General features: G+C 44.3%; 1 protein-coding gene across 6 annotated transcripts in view; it reads right to left on the reverse strand.

The window, feature by feature from the left end:
- Positions 1-22876, reverse strand: part of CDH13 (cadherin 13) — a 1882652-nt gene that overhangs the window by 414245 nt on the left and 1445531 nt on the right. For all 6 annotated transcript variants that reach the window (XM_068261396.1, XM_068261398.1, XM_068261397.1 and 3 more), the window contains one exon: positions 17738-17882. In XM_068261396.1, coding sequence (XP_068117497.1) covers positions 17738-17882 — 145 coding nt within the window. The remainder of the gene's footprint in view (positions 1-17737; positions 17883-22876) is intronic.

Genomic DNA, 22876 nt, shown 5'->3' on the forward strand with positions numbered 1-22876 from the left:
TGTTTCCTGAGCTAATGAGATTGATTTTTTACCATTAAAAATACTTTTATTTACTCAGTTCATAGTGAAAAGTACACTCTGTAGCATTATTTCAGAATCCACTATCTTCACCATAAATTGTGACAGGAACATAATCTAAGTTTTGTGATAAGCGGTAAGAATAGCCAAACAAAATTTGTGTTTTACACAAATGTGTTTTTATCTACAGTAGCACTTTTTATTTTTAAACTGGAATTGGTAAAACTGAGAAATAATGTGTTTTTCTTTTTTTTTTTCTTGTTTTCCCATTAAAATTCATAGAAAACAAATTTTTTTGAGGGAAAAAATGGCATACAATGAAAGTATGTCTTGAAAAAAACAATATATATTTCATTTCTGTGTCGTAAGTAGGGATAAAGATATTGCTGATTAAATAAGGACATAACTAAACTGTCAAAACTGCTCTGGTCCATAAGTGGGAAACAAGATCTGGATGTGAAGTGGTTAAGGAGTGCTTATAGTATAAATATGACCGATAATCCCTATTTGAAATAAATGCATAGCCCCTCCCCTCTCCCCCATATCTGCCTATGCTCAGAAACACTTCCATTTTACCAGCAGCCAGTACATAATGCAGAATGTACACCGAATCCACTGTACACAAGCACTGCTGGTCTGACGGCGGTCCTGCAGTTCAGCAATGAGTCATTGAAACATGCACATTATACTGCGACTTCTTCACCCAACAGTCCTCATGTTCATCAGTTCAACAATGTTGATATCTGGATTAATTATGGCTTGTTATCAGTTTACGCTTCTGTATTACAAATGCTTGCACTGCTGTCCACCCTGCCGAGCTATAAAACAATATATCATTTTCTACCACGGGTCATTCTCAATAGTTATTGTGTGCGAGAGCAGGAGGCCGTTCCCCAGAAGTGCTCACCCCTCCACGAGACTTTTCTCCTCTGCTCTGTGAACAGCGCACTGTGTTTTCCTTTCCCGTTAATTGCCTATAATTATGGAGTGATATTTATCTATTCCCTGTATGTAAAGTGTGATGAGGCTTGTGCGGTGTCCGAGGAGGCGATTCAGCTGCAGCGATTGTTCAGAGAACGGCGGCACTGACTGTACTGCCGTATTATATGCTGCGCCCACGTAAAAATGATGCTTCCTGTAGTTAAAGAGGAACTCCAGTGAAAATAATGTAATAAAAAAGTGCTTTATTTTCACAATAATTATGTATAAATGATTTATTCAGTGTTTGCCCATTGTAAAATCTTCTAAATCCCTGATTTACATTCTGACATTTATCACATGGTGACATTTTTACTGTTGGCAGGTGATGTAGCTGCTGCATGCTTTTTTGGCAGTTGGAAACAGCTATTTCCCACAATGCAACAAGGTTCACAGACAGAAAACTGCCAGGAGTACCCCGGTACTCAGAGTTTCTTGTGGGAGGGGTTTCACCACAATATCAGTGATACAGCGCCCCCTGATGGTCTGTTTGTGAAAAGGAATAGATTTCTCATGTAAAAGGGGGTATCAGCTACTGATTGGGATAAAGTTCAATTCTTGGTCGGAGTTTCTCTTTAAACACTTCACCACTGAGGGGTTTTACCCCTTGAGCACCAGAGTAATTTTCACCTTTCAGCGCTCCTTCCATTCATTCGTCTATAACTTTATCATTACTTATCACAATGAAATGAACTATATCTTGTTTTTTTCGCCACCAATTAGGCTTTCTTTAGGTGGTACATTATGCCAAGAATTATTTTATCTAAATGTGTTTTAATGGGAAAATAGGAAAAAAATGTGGTAAACAAAATATTTTTCAGTTTTCGGCCTTTATAGTTTTTAAATAATGCATGCTACTGTAATTAAAACCCTTGAAATGTATTTGCCCGTATGTCCCGGTTATAAAACCGTTTAAATTATGTCCCTATCACAATGTTTGGCGCCAATATTTTATTTGGAAATAAAGGTGCATTTTTTTAGTTTTGCGTCCATCCCTAATTACAAGCCCATAGTTTATAAAGTAACAGTTCAGTCCCTAAGGTAACTATTTATGTATTTTTTGAATTGTATTTTTTTTTTCTAATTAAAAAAAAAAATAAATTGGGGAGTGTGGGATGAGTTAATTTTTAATGTATAGCTAATGTATTTGTATATGAAAAATGCTTTAGGGTGTAGTTTTACTATTTGGCCACAAGATGGCCACAGTGAGTTTTTTTTTTATGCGACCTGCAAGCGTACAGGAAGTACGCCTGCAGGAAGTTCAGAGAGGCTGGGCAACTTTTTTTTTCACAATGACCGCGCTGCTTCTCGTAGAAGCAGCTGATCATTGCGGGGGGCTTAGATCAACAAACGGGAAAGGTTTTACTCGTTCATTGATCTCCGGGCGAGCGGGCGGCAGCGTGCACAAGCGCGGGACCGCGCGGACGGGCAAACGGGAGAGCGCGGACAGCGGCGGGAGCGACGTCAGGTACAGATTTCTCCGTCCCTTGGTGGTAACAGGGTGGAAAAAGGGACAGAGAAATCCGTACAGCTGGGGGTAAAGTGGTTAAAGGTCCACTCCAGCAAAAAATGTAAGCAGCTAAAATCTAACAGAACCAACAGGCTTTGAAAGTAGAAATGTTTTTATTGTTCAATCCAGCATTACAGCAACAGACAAAAGCTCATGCGTATCGGAGCAGAAAGATCCTTAATCATAGCTATGCCTGCTCCGATACGCGTGATCTGATCTGTTGCTGTAATGCTGGATTGAACAATAAAGAAATTTCTACTTTCAAATCATCTGGTGCGGCGGGATCCCCTTTTTCTGGTTGCTGTGGACTTTGGTGCTTGGTTTCCCTGCTCCCGTTTGTTTGGTGAGTGCATGTGCAGCAGGCCCCCTCAATTTTTGCCTCTTCAACAGGCTTTGGACTAGTCAATCTCCACGTGGAGGATGTTCAAGGTTTTTTTTTGTTTTCAAAAGAATTTCCTGAACAGCTTTTGCAAAGTCTAACTGCCTTTCAGGAAATGCTTCCGAAAACAAAGAAAAGTCTGACAATCCCCCATGAGGAGATGGACTAGTCCTAAACCTGTTGGTTCTGTCAGATTTTAACTGCTTACTTTTTTCGCTGGAGAGGTCCTTTAAAGCCTGAACTTCTCTAATTCTCCTGAGAAGCCCCTGATGGTGCCCACTGTAAGCCGGCACTTGGACGGGTGTTTGGTGGAGGATATATATGTGAAATTAGCACTGAAGTTGTGCACACATTATCTGACAAATCTCAACTGAAGACTTTTGCTTTGGCTGCTTTTTGGACTTTGGCTTTTAAATGTGGATATCAATAAAATAATGTAGCTGTATTAAATTAACTGATTCCACCTCCCCCAAATATACCTGTGTCCCACCAAATTCTCCATCACCTAATCCAGTGGTTCTCAAACTGTAAGCCACGGCACCTTAGTGCACCGCGGCCACTTTCCAGGGGAGCCCTGGCTTCCATCCCCCTCAGTCTTGTCTGTTCCATTTGCTCTGCATTGCCATCATAATCAGCCATTGCACTGGCTACCAAGGGCGTGACTAGAAATCCCTGGGTCCCCCTGCAAAAAAAAAAATCCCCCCCCCCCCCCCGGTCCACTCAGGGCCTTTTTGGAGGGCAGGAATAGGAGGGGAGAGTGTGGCCGCACATCGGCTAGGTCTCCAATCTCTAAGAGCTTCATGCTACTTCCTGTTTACACACATTGCAGGAGGAGGAGCGATGCGAGGAGAGCCCGAGGTGCAGCCATGCTCTCCCCTCATGTTGCGACCCCTTCTGCCCCCGAAAAAGGCCCTGAGCTGGCCCTAGGGATGGCCCGGCGGCAGAGCCGGGACAAGGTCCTCCAGCACCCAAGGCTGAGACACCATAGTGCTCCCCTCCATCCCTCCCACCCCAGCCGTCACACACTGATTGCTATTAGACTAGGAGGCACCCCATCGCCCCAAACACCTTCATCTCTAGTTATCTGGCTTGCAGTCACTGCCATGTACCCCCTTTTCTTATATCTCTCTGCATCAAACACAACAGGGGAATGGTAGCTGAGTGAGTTGTGCGCCCCTCCTACACTGCGCCCTGAGGCTGGTGCCTCTCTCGCCTCTGCCTCAGCCCTGCTCCCCCTCCTACATTGCGCCCTGAAGCCTCTCTTGCCTCTGACTCAGCCTGGCCCTGGTGCCCCCTCCTACACTGCGCCCTGAGGTTGGAGCCTCTCTCACCTCTGCCTCAGCCCTGCTCCCCCTCCTACACTGCACTCTGAGGCTGGAGCCTCTCTCGCCTCTGCCTCAGCCCTGCTCCCCCTCCTACATTGCGCCCTGAAGCTGGAGCCTCTCTTGCCTCTGACTCAGCCTGGCCCTGGTGCCCCCTCCTACACTGCGCCCTGAGGTTGGAGCCTCTCTCACCTCTGCCTCAGCCCTGCTCCCCCTCCTACACTGCGCTCTGAGGCTGGAGCCTCTCACGCCTCTGCCTCAGCCCTGCTCCCCCTCCTACACTGCGCCCTGAGGCTGGTGCCTCTCACCTCTGCCTCAGCCCTGCTCCCCCTCCTACACTGCGCCCTGAAGCTGGAGCATCTCTCGCCTCTGCCTCAGCCCGGCCCTGCCCGGCGGGTGCAGGGGTTGCATCCCCTATTGTTATGCCCCTGCTGGCTGCCCTACTGTGCAACCACCGCCGCCCACCACGAACATAGAAGAGGTGAGGAGATTATGTCTGGGGCTTACAGGATTCCGGAAGGGGGGGGGGGGGGTTGTTTAGAGCCAGTACACACTACTGAACACAATCCGGCACCCTCCATACTCACAGCAAGACACACAACTGGAATATCTCAGGCACTGTTCATGTAGTCTCCTTAGCCAAGGGATGGGAGCAGAAGCACAAATCTGGTCAATATACCACAAAGAAAGTGCAGGCACAGTCCATGCTTCTAGCTGCAGCATCAAGTTACATGTGCATGATTGTGGGAGACATATCCATCAATCCATCAGAGGTGGGTGCAGGGGGAGAGCAGACGGGGGCACTGCAGCTGTTTAACGTGCTGTGTGCTCATTGAGGTGATATGTATAAACCTGCAAAATGTCAGATTCAGAAGAGATGAAAACTGTTTACAGACACAGAACATTTATATTTCGCTTTTCTCCTGGCGGACTCAAAGCACCCGAGCTGCACCTACTGGGACACGCTCTTGCCCAAGGTCTCCTACTGAATAGGTGCTGGCTTGAACAGGCAGAGCCGAGATTCAAACCCTGGTCTCCTGTGTCAGAGGCAGAGCCCTTAACCATTACACTATCCAGCCACTTTACTTTTTTGTTATTCATTTGGAGGTGGTGACATGTTTGGTAGTGAATGGTGATCATGTGACACAGAGAGGGGCAGCTTTGTAATTGGGGGGTTGATAATTTTGACATTGTTTGCAAATTGCAACGAAGGATGTCAGTGCTATAAAAATACAGAATAATATTAATATCAACCACAGTAGTCATCAAAAGTTCCATCAAGTTACTGAATAACCTCAAAAGACCTATGCTGCCCCTCATGACTAGCTATACTAGTAAACCAAATACACAGTGTCTGATTTCACATATCAAACAATCTAAACAGTAAGATGCAGGAGCGGGCTGCAAATTGTAAGGGGCAGGACATGGGGGGTTGCTGCACATGGGACAGGAGGAATGGAAGACAGGCAGTTGGTAGACATGAAGAGGCTGCGCATGGGGAAGGGTGCTGTTGCGCATGGACCAGACATGAAGGAGGAGGTGTGGTGCACATAGATAGCATGTTGCTAGACAGGAAAGGGCTGCACATGGAGAGAATACACTCTGAAGACTGGGCTGCTGTACATGGGGGGCTGCACAAATAAGTAGACGGTTGCTGTATATAAGTAAGAGGGGGAATCCCGTAAAATTCCAGGTGAAGAGCAGCACATGACCATTGACCTAGAATGGTAAACCGTATGAATCCAGGACTGGCTAGCAGTCCTCTAACCCAAACAAGAAAGATTGGGGTAAAAATAAAGGGTTGTGTAAGATGCAGCTAGACAGACATGGTCTGTGGGGGGAGCCTTGTGCCACATTACAGAACTCTGCTTATACAACCCTCAGTACCGTTCTATAAATATACTCGGCTCATTATTGTCCCTAATCTTACAGAGTAATAAGAGACTGATTAACAGAACTCTCCTGTGCGTCACGACTGGAACAGATGTGGAATTTGCTTCCAGGCTACCAAAGGCTTGGTCGGCTAGATCTATATTTATGTTTAATGTACCAATAGCGTTCCTTGGCTTCTTGCTAATTTGCTCAGGGCCATAAAAGCACGGTTCACAGAGAGAAGGCTGCTAATTACTCCGGAGACATCTACCTCATATTAAGGTAACAGCTGAGAATCAGCACATCACATCAGCCATGTTCTTCCACTCGGAACTCACGACCGAGGAAGACTTTCTTTTTAGCAGAGTTTGACTCTTTACAATACTTACAGTAATCACATTAAACCATTTTTCGAAGCACAGATGTGTCCTAGTCCCATGATGGCGTACGTGGCTCTGAGGCACCAAAGTGAAATAAAATGAGAGACACTTCCTACAGGCAGCCACAAAGCATACCAGAATATGAAGTTGAAAACACACAGATGAAAGCCTACAGCAGCCCTGCTTTTCTATAGTCTCATATAGCCTAGACAGCACATCCAGAACACCTCATAACCTGGAAGCAGAAGGAATATGAGCCGGCGGCCATATTGGATATTTCCTGGAGCAATAATGGATAAAAAGCACTCAAAAAGGCACACCAGAGTGGCGAAATTATCGGGTAGAGCATTTATTCTTTACAAGCTATCAACTGATATGTTTATTTTGTGTGAATCGTTCATCTCTGGTTCCCTTTAAAGGGGAACTGAAGAGAGAGGTGCATGGAGGCTGCCATGTTTATTTTCTTTTAAGCAATACCAGTTGCCTGGCAGCCCTTCTGATCCTCTGCCTCTAATACTATTAGCCATAGCCCCTGAACAAGCATGCAGCAGATCAGGTGTTTCAGACCTTAAAGTCAGATCGGACAAGACTAGCTGCATGCTTGTTTCTAGTGTTATTCAGATACTACTGCAGAGAAATAGACCAGCAGGGCTGACAGGCAACTGGTATTGATTAAAAGGATATAAATATGGCAGCCTCCGTATACCTCTTACTTCAGTTCCCCTTTAAATGAGCTCTATTCAAATTCACTTATCAAAACCTTCTCTGAAATACTAACTGAATACAATATTTCTACCAAGGCAAGATTCGCATGTTATAAACTAATCAGCTTTTTAAGATCTAAACAAATCTCCATACCAGAGTTGAATAGTGGAACTGTAACTATGCTAAACACAAAAAAAGCAATGCAAGGCTCCATAACAATTTGGTGCAACGATCTAATCGCACCTTCTGTTTCTTCTCTTAATAAATATGCACAAGTATGGTCATACGACCTATCCTCACAAATTGACAGTGCACAGTCTCCGCTATCAGATCAGTTACTAAGCTTTCTAAATGCAATACCCACTGGGAACTATTTATAAAGATAGTTACCAGATGGTACCTAACACCCAGGAAAATAGCGCAATTCAACCCCACCCTATCCCCAAAATGCTGGAAATGCACTACACAGGTAGGCACATTAGTCCACATGTTTTGGGATTGTCCCTCAAGTAAAATGCTATGGTGTGCCGTAGAATCATATATTAAGCAAACCATTACCCCTAACTTTCGCCTTACACCACGTATAGCACTCCTACATTTAGACTACAAAGAAATAGACCCCATACACAAATCCCAGATATGTCATCTGATATTAACCGCACTATCTATGATTACTAAAAACTGGAAATCTGCTGAGCCTCTCTTATTTTCCAATCTCCTTAGCGCATACAAGCAAAATATGATGATGGAAACACGCTTAAGGTCGAGATTACTAGAATTTAACAGAACACCCAGTAAAAATGCCTTTAATTAAGATTAATCAACGTAGCCATATACATGTAATCGAATGTACAGCTAAGTGTTCTCTAACCATAAAATGAGTGAGTCACCTGTTTATATGTTACCTAATTGCCGTTGCTATAATCTACTAGTATGATTAGTTATAAGGTTGAAAACAAATCAAATTACCTTTAACCACTTCACCACTGAGGGGTTTTACCCCCTGACCACCAGAGCAATTTTCACCTTTCAGCGCTCCTTCCACTCATTCGTCTATAACTTTATTATTACTTATCGCAATGAAATGAACTATATCTTGTTTTTTCCACCACCAATTAGGCTTTCTTTAGGTAGGACATTATGCCAAGAATTATTTTATTCTAAATGTGTTTTAATGGGAAAATAGGAAAAATGTGGGAAAAAAAATAATTATTTTTCAGTTTTCGGCCATTATAGTTTTTAAATAATGCATGCTACTGTAATTAAAACCCATGAAATGTATTTGCCCTTTTGTCCTGGTTATAAAACCGTTTAAATTATGTCCCTATCACAATGTGTGGCGCCAATATTTTATTTGGAAATAAAGGTGCATTTTTTTCAGTTTTGCGTCCATCCCTAATTACAAGCCCATAGTTTATAAAGTAACAGTGTTGTACCCTCCTGACATAAATATTTAAAAAGTTCAGTCCCTAAGGTAACTATGTATGTATTTTTTTTTATTGAACATTTTTTAATTTTTTTTTAATTACAAAAAAAAAAAAATTGGGAGTGTGGGAGGTAATGAGTTAATTTTTTGTGTAAAAGTAATTTATTTATATGTAAAAAATGTGTAGGGTGTAGTTTTACTATTTGGCCACAAGATGGCAACAGTAACTTTTTGTTTTAATGCGACCTCCAAGCGTCCTTCCGGAAGCTTGGAGGAAGTACTTGGAGGCTGGGTAAGTGTGTATCTTTTCACAATGATCGCGCTGCTCATCGGAGAGCAGCGGATCATTGCGGGGCTTCGATCAAGGAACGGGAATGGATTTTCCCGTTCATTGATCTCCGGGCGAGCGGGCGGCGGCGTGTTTACTAGCGGCGGGCGGCGTGTTTACGAGCGGGAGCGCGGGCAGCGGCGGGAGCACGGAAAGTACGGATTTCTCCGTCCCTGGGGGTTAAAGGATGGAAAAAGGGACAGAGAAATCCGTACGGGCGGGGGTAAAGTGGTTAAATATCACTTCAGCCTCATTAGATTGTAAACATCGGCCTGCTAAAACGTGTCCATCATAACAATTGGTAGATCGCCTGATCACCGCTCCAATTGTCCAGTTCAGCTGGGCACCTGGTCTAATCAACCAGCCTTATAGGTTTGTGGTTGCTCTGAGATAAGGTAAACCCGGCAATAAGCCGTTATTGCACCTACTCCATCTACTCCAAATTTGCTTTCTCTAGGAACGCATGTTAACTATCTCACTGCAATGTAGAATTATCCTCAACTGTATGCTGTATGTTAACAAATGTTTTCAATTCCATTCTCTGTATTACTGCTTCTGAAAATATAATAAAAATACATTGTTGGAAAAAAAAAAAGACGACAGAGCTCTCTGCGACTTTGAAAATCGTGGAGCTCAATGGCTCTTTTGCATAGATAACAACTGGAGTTTCTTAACTCTTCCTGTACTGGGAACAATATTAGACTTATGTCTCTGCTCCTAATGTTCTATTTCTTAGCTGTACTACACATACAAATTATTATATCATAATTTTTTTTCACTTCAGTGTCTCTTTAAGTACTATTTAGAGCCTAGGTTCTCAACGTGTGGTACGCGTACCCCACGGGGTACTTCTGATGGTTCCAGGGGGCACTCAGGCTTGATGTACTTAACCAAGAATTACAAATTTAGAGTTTTAGAAAATGATAAATGTTACTTAAACAACACCAAATTACTATTTTAGCTAATTAAAAGCAATAGTAAATGCTTGGAAATTGTTTAGAACCAATTATCATGTACTGCGATTAAATCTATATTTGTGAAGTGGTACTTGTGATAATGTTTACTATGCTAGGGGGTACTTGGTGAGTACAGGGCTTTAAAAGGGGTACATACCAATAAAATGTTGAGAAACACTGATTTAGAGCATTCAAATATTTAGAGTAACAGTTTTTATATTGCTTAATAAATAAAGGGAAAATAACTATTTGGTAATACACCGCAGAAGCAAGCTTTCAGTTCAGCATGGGGGCAGACAGAGCGGAAGCAAGAGTCAGGGCTATATTTAATAACTATACTTTCTTATTTTGTCCTTTAAAGAGATACCATACTTTTGATCTATATGAACCGTATATCATTATACTGCTAACGTCCCGCCAAGCATTCTCATATGTCATTTATGAAGCTGACATAACCAGCCACCCGGTTATTAAACTTCTCAAGAAGGGAGTGTCACACAATATTCATGTTTGGTATTAATGTGATCCATATCTTTGGGTGTTGTGAATTTGCTATTATTATTTGTGTGCAATGAATGTAGTCCGAGATATGGAAATGTCATATATTTGGAACTTAAGTCCCCCCCCCCCCCCCCCCCCAAAATGTAAGGGGCCGGTTAATTTCAAGGGCAGGGGCTGTAGCCTAGGTTCTGCCCTCAGAGCAGGTCTGTATAAATTGTTACTTTTAATTATTTTCTGTATATATGTAACGATCGGTGTAACACAGAGAGGGTCTGATTACCGGTGATCTGCAGTATCACCGAGAATGCAGAATATACCCGATTATTGATGATCTGCAGTATCACCGATAATCAGATATATCTTCTAACCTCTGGACACCTGAGAGATGAGAGTGTTTGGTGCAACAGGAATACTTTGAGGAAAGCACCCGTGGGATGGGTGCTAGACAGTAGGAGCTACTGTTACGGTTTAGCTTCCTTCCACAGGCCTGATGCTCCCCAAGGGGCGGAGCCAGGCTGAGACGATGGGAAGGACAGAACGTGAGTGACACCAATGGTGGAGTGTCACTGACAGATCAGTGAACTATCTCCTAACAGGAGAGATAGTTCTCGAGGTCGGACAAGCCAAGTCGTTAACACACGGACAGATAAAGTACAGACACAGTGGGCAGATTCAGAATCCAGAGACTAGCCGAGTTTTGGCAACAGAGAATCAGAAAGACAAGGTACAAAATCAGAGATCAGGAGAATGGTCAGAAATGCAGAAAGTCATAACAGATAATAACAATGCCTAAACTTGAGTGTGAGCTCCAAGATTCTCACACTCCAGGAACTAGGCTAGATAATACAAATAATACAGATGGTACAGAATTTCTAGACTAAGGTGTGAGTTCCGTGGCCGTCAACACCTTGGAAACTGGCCTAGATAACAATACAGATAATAACAGAATTCCTAGGCTAAGGTGTGAGCTCCGTGATCATCAACACCTACGAAACTGACTAATAACCACAGATACTGACAAGGTCTGAGTGCTACCACGTAGTGATCGCAACGCCAGACACCAGATGAATGACCAGCACCCAGTATATATACACCGGCGCTCTCCAGCGCCACCCCTAAGTGCTGGACCAATGAAAGTTGCCGCAATTGTCAGCTGACCGGCTTGGTCAGCTGACCCTCCTCTGACTGCCATAAAGGCCCTGCCTCTCTGCGCGTGCGTCCTCCTAAACCAGTGTGGACTATCAGTTCCAGCCACACCAGTCATGTGTTGTAATGTTTCTGCTGTGTTAGATGCGGAATCCGCCGCACTGCTGTCTGGGCGTGCGGCGTTTACTCCGCATTCCGCCTCACTGAGAGGAGCAGGCCCATGCGAGCAACTTGCCCCATTGGACGCGGAATCCGCCGCCTTGTTGTCAGAGCATGTGGCGGTTTCTCCGCGCTCCGACTGCGCCCCAGCTGCCATGTTAAACGCGGAGTCAGCCGCCTCACCTTGAGTATTGGCGGCGGCTTTTCCGCGTTTTCTCACAATATATTAATTATTTATATTGAATTTACAATAAAAGACAAGGTAATTTTTTTCAGCTACATACCTGCTTTAACCTTCCTGGCGGTAACCCCGGGGTAAGCCGCGCAGGAGGATTTCTCAGGCCCTGCTGGGCCGATTTGCATAATTTTGTTTTTGCTACACGCAGCTAGGACTTTGCTAGCTGCATGCGCACTCCAATCGCCGCCGCTACCCGCTGCCCCCAGACCCCATGCGCTGCCTGGCCTGGCCAATCAGTGCCAGGCAGCGCCGAGGGGTGGATCAGGACTCCCTTTGACGTCACGCCGGAGGCGATCGAAGAGGGTGGGGGGATGCCGCTGCACAGCGGCTATCATGTAGCAAGCCCTAGGCTCGCTAAATGATTTAAAAAAAAAAAAAAACTGCTGTGCTGCCCCCTGGCGGTTTTTAATAGACCGCCAGGAGGGTTAAGCACCGCAGAAAGAATCCTAGCCTTTCCGAAGATTCGTTACCTGAAGTATTGTATTGTTTGAGCCAGACTAGAGTGTTTTAACCATTTTTATTTGCAGGTTTAGGGCCCGTTTCCACTATCGCAGAAACTGCCGCGATTCTGCAGTTTCCCCGCACATGAATCGCACAGGGAAACTCTGCCATAGGGGAGACTGGCGCCGCCGGCGAATCGCTTGCAGTAGCGATTCAGCCGGTACTAGCCGTAGAATTTGCTGCGGAGGCTGCGAACCCCATAGCCGTGCATGGCACGGCTAATGGGATTCGCCTGCGATCCCGCCCACCCGCTCAGTGACGGCGCACGTCTCTCAGACGAATGCCGCACTAGTGGAAACGAGCCCTTAGAATAGTCAGAGCGGGTTTTTCCTTTTCCCAGATCAAAGTGATGGTGGCAGCCTTGTAACGGAAATATTGTGTAGTAAAGTGTTTGTGTTGCTCCCACGTTCCCTTCTGGCCTGTCAGTTTGCCTAATTCCAGTGGTTTCAGCACACTGATTGAATCCACAATATTGGATTGTCTGTGCATTGAAATAGAATGGAAGGCATTGAGCAGTCCGGCCACTAGGGGGCGTTTGACAACTACCTCCACTGACTGTTCCTCTCTGTCACTACCTCCACTGACTACTCCTTCCTGTATTATTTTGATATTTAGTATTTATATAGCGCTGACATCTTCCGCAGCGCTGTACAGAGTATATTGTCACTTAACCATCCCTCAGAGGGGCTCACAATCCAATCCCTGCCATAGTCATATGTCTATGTATGTATCGTGTAGTGTAGGCCTCTTTGGGAACCAAATGTCTCTGTCCCTCTTTCCTCATTCATGTGTCCCTCTTTCAGGACAGATGTACAGAACTGTGTAAATATATGTATTTTTTCTACTGAAATGTTTGATTGACTATAAACTTTTTTTTCCCCATCATTTAGATTGTTATTCTTCTTACTTTCTTATGAACCAGGATAGAAAGGACCAGTGTGGTTTAAATTATATAACAACATATTTTTCTTGTGAAATCTTTATGTTATGCGTGACTAGGGGTGTGACGGGGGAGTGATTAGAGGTGAGACTTAAAGGGACACTTAAGTCAAACAAAAAAAATGAGTTTTACTCACCTGGGGCTTCCAATAGCCCCCTGCAGCTGTCCGGTGCCCTCGCTGTCTCCCTCCGATCCTCCTGGCCCCGCCGGCAGCCACTTCCTGTTTCGGTGACAGGAGCTGACAGGCTGGGGACGCGAGTGATTCTTCGCATTCCCAGACACATTAGCACCCTCTATGCTGCTATATGGTATATGATATATGCTATAGCAGCATAGATGGCGCTATTGTGGCCAGGAACGCGAAGAATCACTCGCGTCCCCAGCCTGTCAGCTCCTGTCACCGAAACAGGAAGTGCTGCCAGCGGGGCCAGGAGGATCGGAGGGAGATGGCGAGGGCACCGGACAGCTGCAGCGGGCTATTGGAAGCCCTAGGTGAGTAAAACTCATTTTTTTTGTTTGACTTAAGTGTCCCTTTAAGTGTCCTTCTTTCTTATCTCAAAAAGTTAGAAAGTATGGTATCATAGTCTAGGGCCAATTTTAAAGGGAAGCCAATCAACTTTTCTGCATGTTTTCGGGATTTGTGAGGAAACCAGAGTGCATGGAGGAAACCCACACAGACACGGGGAGAACATACAAACTCTTTACAGATAGTGCTGGCTGGTATTTGAAACCGGGATGCAGCGCTGCAAGGTGAGAGTGCTAACCATTACGCCACCATATTGCCCACGGGAGGTGTAATGGGCCCTGTAGTTTTATGTTTGTATTCAGTGTTACGTTTTGCATAAATGAACATCGTCAGATGACTCAAAATACTGAGCCAATAAAGCACAAATATGTAGAATATATACATCATCTGCAACTGACCACATCGATGTCCCCATTACCATCATAAGATAAATTCCGAGGACACGTGTGCTGAGTCAGCGACTCTCTGCTAATCTTACACAATATTGGCTAACAGAAATGCAATGCTCTCTATTTAATCAGACCTCCTAAATTGGCTGATAAAATATTTTTCTGCAATCTAAACTCTGGTGATTAGAGTACTGCGGAAGACTAGAGAAACTGGAGAGAGGTGAAGACTGATTGTGACCTGCAGGAAAACAGAGGAAGATGTCACCTCCGAAGCTCCCCAGAGATGGAAGACACCAGTGAGTGATTAAATATCTCTAATTAAGTATCCGTCCATCCTTAAAACAGGGTATTATTACTGATGATTACTCTGTAGACTCAAATCAGAACAACTTCATAAAGAAAATCGGTAAGAAAAAAAAAAACCCTCTGGGGGATACTTACCTCGTGGGGGGAGGGAGCCTCTGGATCCTAATGAGGCTTCCCCCATCCTCCTCCATGCCAGCTATCAAGCACTGTAAAGCAGAGGCGTTTCAGTCACCAGGCAGGTATAGCCGGTTGCCTGGAGTGCCGTGGGAGGGGGGCGCAATGTGGGGAGGCTGCTTCCCGCGGCTGCTACAGTCTATAGCATAAGTTCAGCTTGCTTTTACACTGCCATGTGCTCAACCGCCGTTGCCGCGCCTCTTTGCACGCCCCCTGCCCCCAGCCATCCAATAGACGCAATAGATAGTTTACACAGCAAATCTAGCTGCAAACAGCTTCAACAGTTTATGATTATTACTTCCTGTGATACAATGAGAGCAGCCACATTCTGCTTGTGATCATTATACACAGGCAAGCTGATCTGCATCTCCACCTCTCAGCCTGTAAAAAAACTCCACTCCCCTCTCCGTCCCCTTGCCTCTGAAATCTCTAGCTAGTAACACCACCTCCTCCTCCTGCCCAGAATGAGCTCCAATAAGCCCTTGCTACACGGGTCTCAGAGTGCCTAGGCGCTGGAAGAGCTGTGGGCGAAGCTTGTTTAGTTTATAGGGAATTAGGGTATTAAAGCAAAAAAAAAAAAAAATATTTGGCTTGAGGAATGCCCTATAAACTATATGAAAGGAACACAATTATGCAATGAGTAAAAGTTTATCTCGAATCCACTTTAAGCATCAGCAAGGGGGCGTTAAGGTTAGGCGTCAGGAGTGGAAGGGGGGGGGGGCTTAGGGTTAGGCATTGGCAGGATGGTGGTTAAGATTAGACATCAGGCAGAGGAGGTGGTTAAAGTCAGGCGTTGGTAGAGGGAGGGTTCAGTGTGTGAATAGGGGTAGATTTAGTTGTAGTAAAATATCGGTATTTACTAATATTTTACTATCTTAATTACCAGTTTAACAATGTAGAATATTGGTAAATTTACAGATATACATTGCGCTAAAATTGGGTGCCCACATTTCCTAGCGCCTCCTTTTCATGCATGTCTAGCTTTTTTACAAAATAGCTGGCAGACTAAGGGTTAATAATGGGTGCTAGAAAGATCATACATATACAGGGGCCTTATTTTTATAAATAAACCTTGACTTGCATACAAAAGAAAGAAATCAACTTTAATAAGACCTGGATTTCTTGCAACGTCTCAGGTAAATCCCCCCTTTAATAAAAGGTGGAACTTGCCAATTAATTAAACTGTATGGCAAGTGATTCCTCCTGATTGGGTACCAAATAATGTGATTAAATAGACTAATACTGCGCCCATATGGTCTTATTCTGACGGATAACGGCAGAGAGATTAATCTTACTCATTAACAAGATTAAATGCGTCTATAAACAAATCACACAGATTCCAAATAGACAACATAAATAAACTGATTAAATAGCTATCCTTAGAGTTGCTCAAATCCGATCCGGGAGACATCCGGATAGTTGCTATCCGAATATCTCCCAGTAAACCTGGGCGGGGTGGGCGGGGGATCAATCTTAGCTGTCTGACGTCTTCTTCGGTCCGTCCCTCGGCGCCTCCCACGATGCGCTCCATGCGAGTCACGTGATTACAAACACTCCTTCAACCCGGAAGGAGGAAGTGCTTGTAATCACGTGACCGCCGCTTGGACCGCATCGTGGGAGGCACCGAGGGACGGACCGAAGAAGACGTCAGATCGGATCGGATTTGAGCAGCCCTATTTATGTGGTGCTACTGCAGGCACATAGTTTTAGTTGTACTGTCTAAATAGGGTGGGTTATGTAAGTAGGTCCTTTTATTGTGCTCTGTGTCCTGTATTGATATTGGCTTTGTGGATATCTGTTGGTACTCTTAAAGAGGACTTAAAGAAAAGTATAGATTATAGTTAATTTACTTCTAATTGTACCCCAACATATGATAGGTGATTGAATTGGTAAATTAACTCACCCGTTCACCGGGAAATGGACACGATTCTTAAACCCTGCCCCATTGGCAAAACTACCATGATGGTTTTTGCTCAAAGCCTCGTTGAAGAATGTCAGAGCTCTGTGGCCACCCCCATCTGTGTTGCCGTGGCCTGGCCGCCTATTAGGCCATGGCTCCCAAGCTCAGGGTGAGCAACAGCAAGAAAAGGTGTGGGTGACAACAGCGCCACTCTCCAGACTTCTTCAGCGAGGCCTTGAGCAAAAAATGCCATGGCGGGTTTGCCAAGTGGTGAAGGGAAGATTTAAAGGACGCCTGAAGTGAGAGGGATATAGAGGCTGCCATATTTATTCCCTTTTAAGCAATACCAGTTGCCAACCTCTCCTGATGATCCTCTGCCTCTAATACTTTTAGCCATAGACCCTGAACAAGCATGCGGCAGATCAGTTGTTTCTGACATAATTGTCAGATCCGACAAGATTAGCTGTATGCTTATTTCTGGTGTGATTCATATACTACTGCAGCCAAATAGATCAACAGAACTGCCAGGCAACTGGTATTGTTTAAAAGGAAATACATATAAATATGGCAGCCTCCATATTCTTCTCACTTCAGTTGTCCACTAAAAATAATGCCGATTCCCAGCAAATGGGTGAGTTAATAACCCATTCAATCATCGACTCTATGTGAGAGTACAATAAGGCATATATAATGTATAGATTTTACCCTTGGTAATCTTTAATATTAGAAAAACTTCCACACTTCCTGTATGGAAATCCCTTCCTGATAGAAATTCCCAAATACAGTGACATGATAAAAACCTTAAAGTGCCTCTAGCCCCTAACCAAGCTATTTAGAACTGAAAAAAGAACAGATTATGGAATTTAAAGGGACTTCTAAACCAGGTGACTACTGAGTGACTTTCAACACAACTGAGAAACATCAAAGATATCCATCCAGTAGAGGGCAATTCTTGGAACAGCTAAGATTCTGAACAGAACCCTCAAAGTCCCAGACCTCTGGTAGAAAACCTAAAACAGAGGGTGGCAAATACAAACCAGAGGGAACAGGGGTGGTAAGGGTTAAGGAGTGTTTGAAGCTTACCTGTTGGTGACCCCTCAAGAACATGGCCGATATATGGTCCTTCCTTGAAGATTGGTCTGTTGTCATTCTGATCAATGACGACGACTTCTAGATCCACAGGACCCTCGAGAGTCTTTCCACTTTCGTCAGTGGTTTCCACTCGCAACTGGTGATATTAGAACAGACAGTAGGTTTATTAATGAGCAGAAAATGGTAGGTGCGTATACATTCAATCAATACATTGGTAGCATTACGCATGAACCACTAGAATGTTAACAAATATTTACCATCTCAAAAAAAAACATCTATGGAGTTCTCAAAGGTCTCTAGTCCCGGGCAGGACTGCTGATACTTAAAGGGGAACTTCAGCCTAAACAAACATACTGTTATTAAGTTACATTAGTTATGTTAATTAGAATAGATAGATAATATAATCTTTCACCCACCCTGTTTTAAAAGAACAGGCAAATGTTTGTGATTCATGGGGGCTGCCATCTTTGTCATAGAGGCAGCCATCTTTTTGGTTGAAAGGAGGTGACAGGGAGCATGAGACACAGTTCCAACTGTCCTGTGTCCTGATAACCCCTCCCAGCTGCACACACTAGGCTTCAAATGTCAAATTCAAAATGTAAAAAAAAAAAAAAAAAAAAAAAAAAAAAAATTGCACCAAAACAGAAGAATGAGAACAACAACATCAGAAATCCCATCATGCTTTGCACAGCATAAGGGGAAAACTGCCCGGGCAGTTTTCTTCTGTGCAGCTAAAAATGAGGCTTGTATAAGAGAAACAAAGTTCTGATGCTGTGAAACTGTTAAATAAACACCAGGCCTTTTCAGTGCTGCTGAGTCGATTTTTAGACTGGAGGTTCACTTTAATATATGTGTGGCCACACATTCTTAGAATTTCATACCATCTTGGGAAACATCTGGATAGAATATGCAGGCTTAACTTGGCTGAAAATGTATGTGTTTTAGGGTAGAAGGATTCACATCTATTAGAGCTTGTCTAAGTTGAGCTTGTCCTTGACTCTATCAATCCAATACTAATGAAAAGGAATGCTACAACTCAACAAGGCGATATAGCAAGCTTTACTGTTAAAACAAGTAAGCAGGTAAAGATGAACTTGGCATGCCTTGTCTTATCAGTGATCACCAAGTTTCCATAGGCCTTGAAGTGACATTGGACCTTTCACTGTTGTACCAAAACCTACAGAATGCCAAGAGGACAGCATGGGTGACTAGATGGAAAATAGATAATGGTGTCAGGGCCTTGCTGATCTTGGCACCAATGGAAGATGTGGGTCTTCCCTGAAGCGTGGAATCCAAGTGGCCAGTGGTCTTCACCAGAGTCTCGCGAGGGGAGATGGGCTGCTACTCCTACAAAGGAGAAGACGGCCCACGATGCATCACTCCTGAATATGCAAATTCTCTCTGTATGCCCCTGAAGCCTGGCTCACTTCCAGAACCGCTGGTGTACAGCAAGCCTATAGCTTTTACATTGTACAGAGCCACATCAACCCAACATGCATATTTGGTGCTCATCAGTGTATGGCAGGGGTCTCAAACTCGCGGCCCGCGGGCCATTTGCGGCCCTTGATACAATATTTTGTGGCCCTCGCCAGCAAAAGCTTGCTTATAGTTCGCTTCAGTGCTCCCAAGTAATCCGCCGCATCCCCGCCACTAAACAAGGGCTGCAAAGCCCCCAAATCGCCCGGGGGGCAATCTGCTGGCATTTCCTGGAAGGGGCAGAGCTTTCAGCTTCAGCTCTGCCCCTCCTGACGTCAATCGCCGCACAGATCGCCGCCTCTCCCCGCACAGATCGCCGCCTCTCCCCGCCCCTCTCTGTGAAGGAAGAGTGAGAGCGGCGGGCAGAGGCGGCAATGCGCCGCGATTGTGAAATTCCTTATGCAGCCCAGCCTCACCCTGACTTTGCCTCCTGCGGCCCCCAGGTAAATTGAGTTTGAGACCCCTGGTGTATGGCAAGGATTGATATGGCTCTATGGTACAGTTTTACGTACTGTTTTAAGAAGGCAAGTTACACTCAGCATTCCTTTTTAGTAGGAGGGCTTTTTGGACTCGTTTAGCCCCCTACACTTTCCTGGTGGTTCTGGGTAATCATGAGTTGTGTGGGCATTCTGTTTCTCTGTGGACAAACCTAACTGTACATAGATGTAGATGTGCATGATGGTGAGAGTCATAATGTGTCGTCCTTTACAACACTAACCATTCTTCAATCTAACCATCACCCATTACCAGGTGCTGCATATAGCAGGCCCTCCACCTGACCATACTCCTGCTACCACTGACATGCTATGATGACTACACAGGTAGCACATTTCAGGAAGGAATGGAATAAATAATATTACAGACGGCAGGCAAGTCATCATGAGATTGGTACAGCTTTGTTTTATTGCTCTCAGGTCTGATTTAGCGTCAAGCAAGGAGAAAAGACTGATAGAACTGGCGAGGCAGCGTGCCAGACTCTTGTAAAGTGATTTTGATGTGCCCGCTCCCCGCTGTGCTGCAGATGGAGCGCATGTTATCCCAGAACTAGCCACAATTTCTATCTGGGACATTTGTGGAAAGTTGTTTGTAATAGAATTGCCGGCGGTGTCTTCTTATCGCTTCATGCAGAGTTATCATATTCAGACAGTAAGGAGGACTATACCGGTGATTTATTACTGACACAGCTATTAATGGGCCTTTCCTGCCTCAGTCTTTGTGCTTTTTGTACTCGATTGTGTTTTATTCAGAATGAGTGAGAACTGAGAATGCCTTTGGCTGCCTCGCGAGAACGTCCTTGAACTTTGGGTGGTACTGCGAATTTTTGAAGAAACACTTTTGCAAGTTGCATTGAAGTCAATGGCGCCGACTTTAGCAGTTAATAGCAAAGCCCCCATATATGCTAATATCACCAAATGCGCAGGGTATTTTATTATGTTTATTATGCAGTCTTCAAACTGACTCTGTATTGCAAGCATTCCAATATAATCATAAATGTTTCAACTGTACTAAATCTTATCTCAGTCAGCATGGCTCTATTTGGTACATTGCTGAGCAGAGGGAAGGAAATGACATCCGGATTGGCTTCAGCCAGTGGCAGCAACGATGGAACATGCATGAAACAGTTTTCTCTTTATTTACTATTTAAAATTCACTGAAATTAGAATGTGGACAGTACAACACATCCGTTATGTAAGTAGAGCAAGTATTTATCCTCTTATAAAGGTTTTTTTTCCCCCTGGGATAGTATGGCTGTCCCTGCTGCTTTAAAGTGGATCCAAGAAACTTTTATTCATTGCATAATTGTGTTCCTTTCATATAGTTTATAGGGCATTCCTCAAGCCAAATACTTATTTGTTTTGTTTTAATACTCTAATTCCCTATAAACTAAACAAGCCTTGCAAACAGCTTCTCCTTGGCACACTCAGACTCATGTAGCAAGGGCTTATGGGAGCTCAGTCTGGGCAGGAGGAGGAGGAGGTTACTAGCCAGAGATTTCAGAAGTAGATGGGAGGAGGGAGGAGAGGGGAGTGAAGTTTTCACAGGCTGAGGGCTGGAGATGCTATCAGCTTACCTGTGTGTAATGTGACAAACAGAACATGGCCGCTCTCATTGTATCACAGGAATAAATAATCATAAACTGTCGAAGCTGTTGGCAGATAGATATGCTTTGTAAACTATCTAAACTTTAGATAAGATATATAGACAAGTTATTTGTTATAGTTAGTTTTTCATCACGGATCTGCTTTAAAGAGAACCCGAGGTGTGTTTAAAGAATGTTATCTGCATACAGAGGCTGGATCTGCCTATACAGCCCAGCCTCTGTTGCTATCCCAAACCCCACTAAGGTCCCCCTGCACTCTGCAATCCCTCATAAATCACAGCCATGCTGTGAGGCTGTGTTTACATCTGTAGTGTCAGTCTCAGCTGCTCCCCCGCCTCCTGCATAACTCCAGTCCCTGCCCCCGTCCCTTCCCTCCAATCAGCAGGGAGGGAAGGGATGCAGGCGGGGACTGGAGTTCTGCAGGAGGCGGGGAGAGCAGCAGACTGACACTATAGAGATAAACACAGCCAGCTCTGACAAGCTGTTTGTCAGTAGCGTGGCTGTGATTTATGAGGGATTGCAGAGTGCAGGGGGACCTTAGGGGGGTTTGGGATAGCAACAGAGGCTGGGCTGTATAGGCAGATCCAGCCTCTGTATGCAGATAATATTCTTCAAACCCACCTCGGGTTTTCTTTAAGGAAAATAGTGAGATCACGAGAAAAAAAAATCTGATTACTTATACTTTGGGGTAGGTGAGGGGCTAATCTGGGTAGGCAACGAAAATTTTGCTTTGGGACCCCATGATTTCTAACTATGCCCCTAAAGGGATACTTTTATTCTACCCCCTCCCCCCCCCCCCCCCCCCTTCATCCTCTTTCTAGAATCTGTTTGTGTTACAAGTTGCGAGGGAATTGCTGGGGGAACTTAAAGTGGATCCGAGATGAACTTTTACTCATTGCATAATTGTGTTCCTTTCCTATTGTTTATAGGGCATTCCTCAAGCCAAATACTTTTTTGTTTTTGTTTTAATACTCTAATTCTCTATAAACTACACAAGCCACGCCCACAGGTTTTCAGAGAGCCAAGGCACTTTCAGACAGTAGCAAGGGCTCATGGGAGCTCAGTCTGGGCAGGAGGAGGGGGAGGTATTACTAGCTAGAGATTTCAGAGGCAGAGGGGAGGAGGGAGGAGGAGGTGGGGGATTAGGTTTTTTTGCTCAAGATACAGATAAGCCTGCCTCTGTGTAATGTTTACAAACAACATGGCTGCTGTCATTGTATCACAGGAATAATCAATCATATTCTGTTAAAGCTGTTTGCAGCTAGATTTGCTGTGTAAACTATCTAAACTTTAGGTAACATAGATAGACAAGTTACCGTACTTGTTATAGTTAGTTTTTCATCTCGGATCAGCTTTAAGCTTCTGATGAAAAATTTACCATCCCGGCGTCCTCAGTAATGCATTCTGTGCAATCCACATATAACCACAATTAGCTGTAATACTGTTTTGTTGACATATAACTCGGGAAGCAGCTCGGCGTATTCCTGCTGCCACCTCCAGACAGTTAATTAGCTCTGCGTTGTATTGATCATCTTAATTGTGCTTGTTAATTA

Source organism: Hyperolius riggenbachi, chromosome 11 (genome assembly GCF_040937935.1).
Source record: "Hyperolius riggenbachi isolate aHypRig1 chromosome 11, aHypRig1.pri, whole genome shotgun sequence".
Lineage (NCBI taxonomy): Eukaryota > Metazoa > Chordata > Amphibia > Anura > Hyperoliidae > Hyperolius > Hyperolius riggenbachi.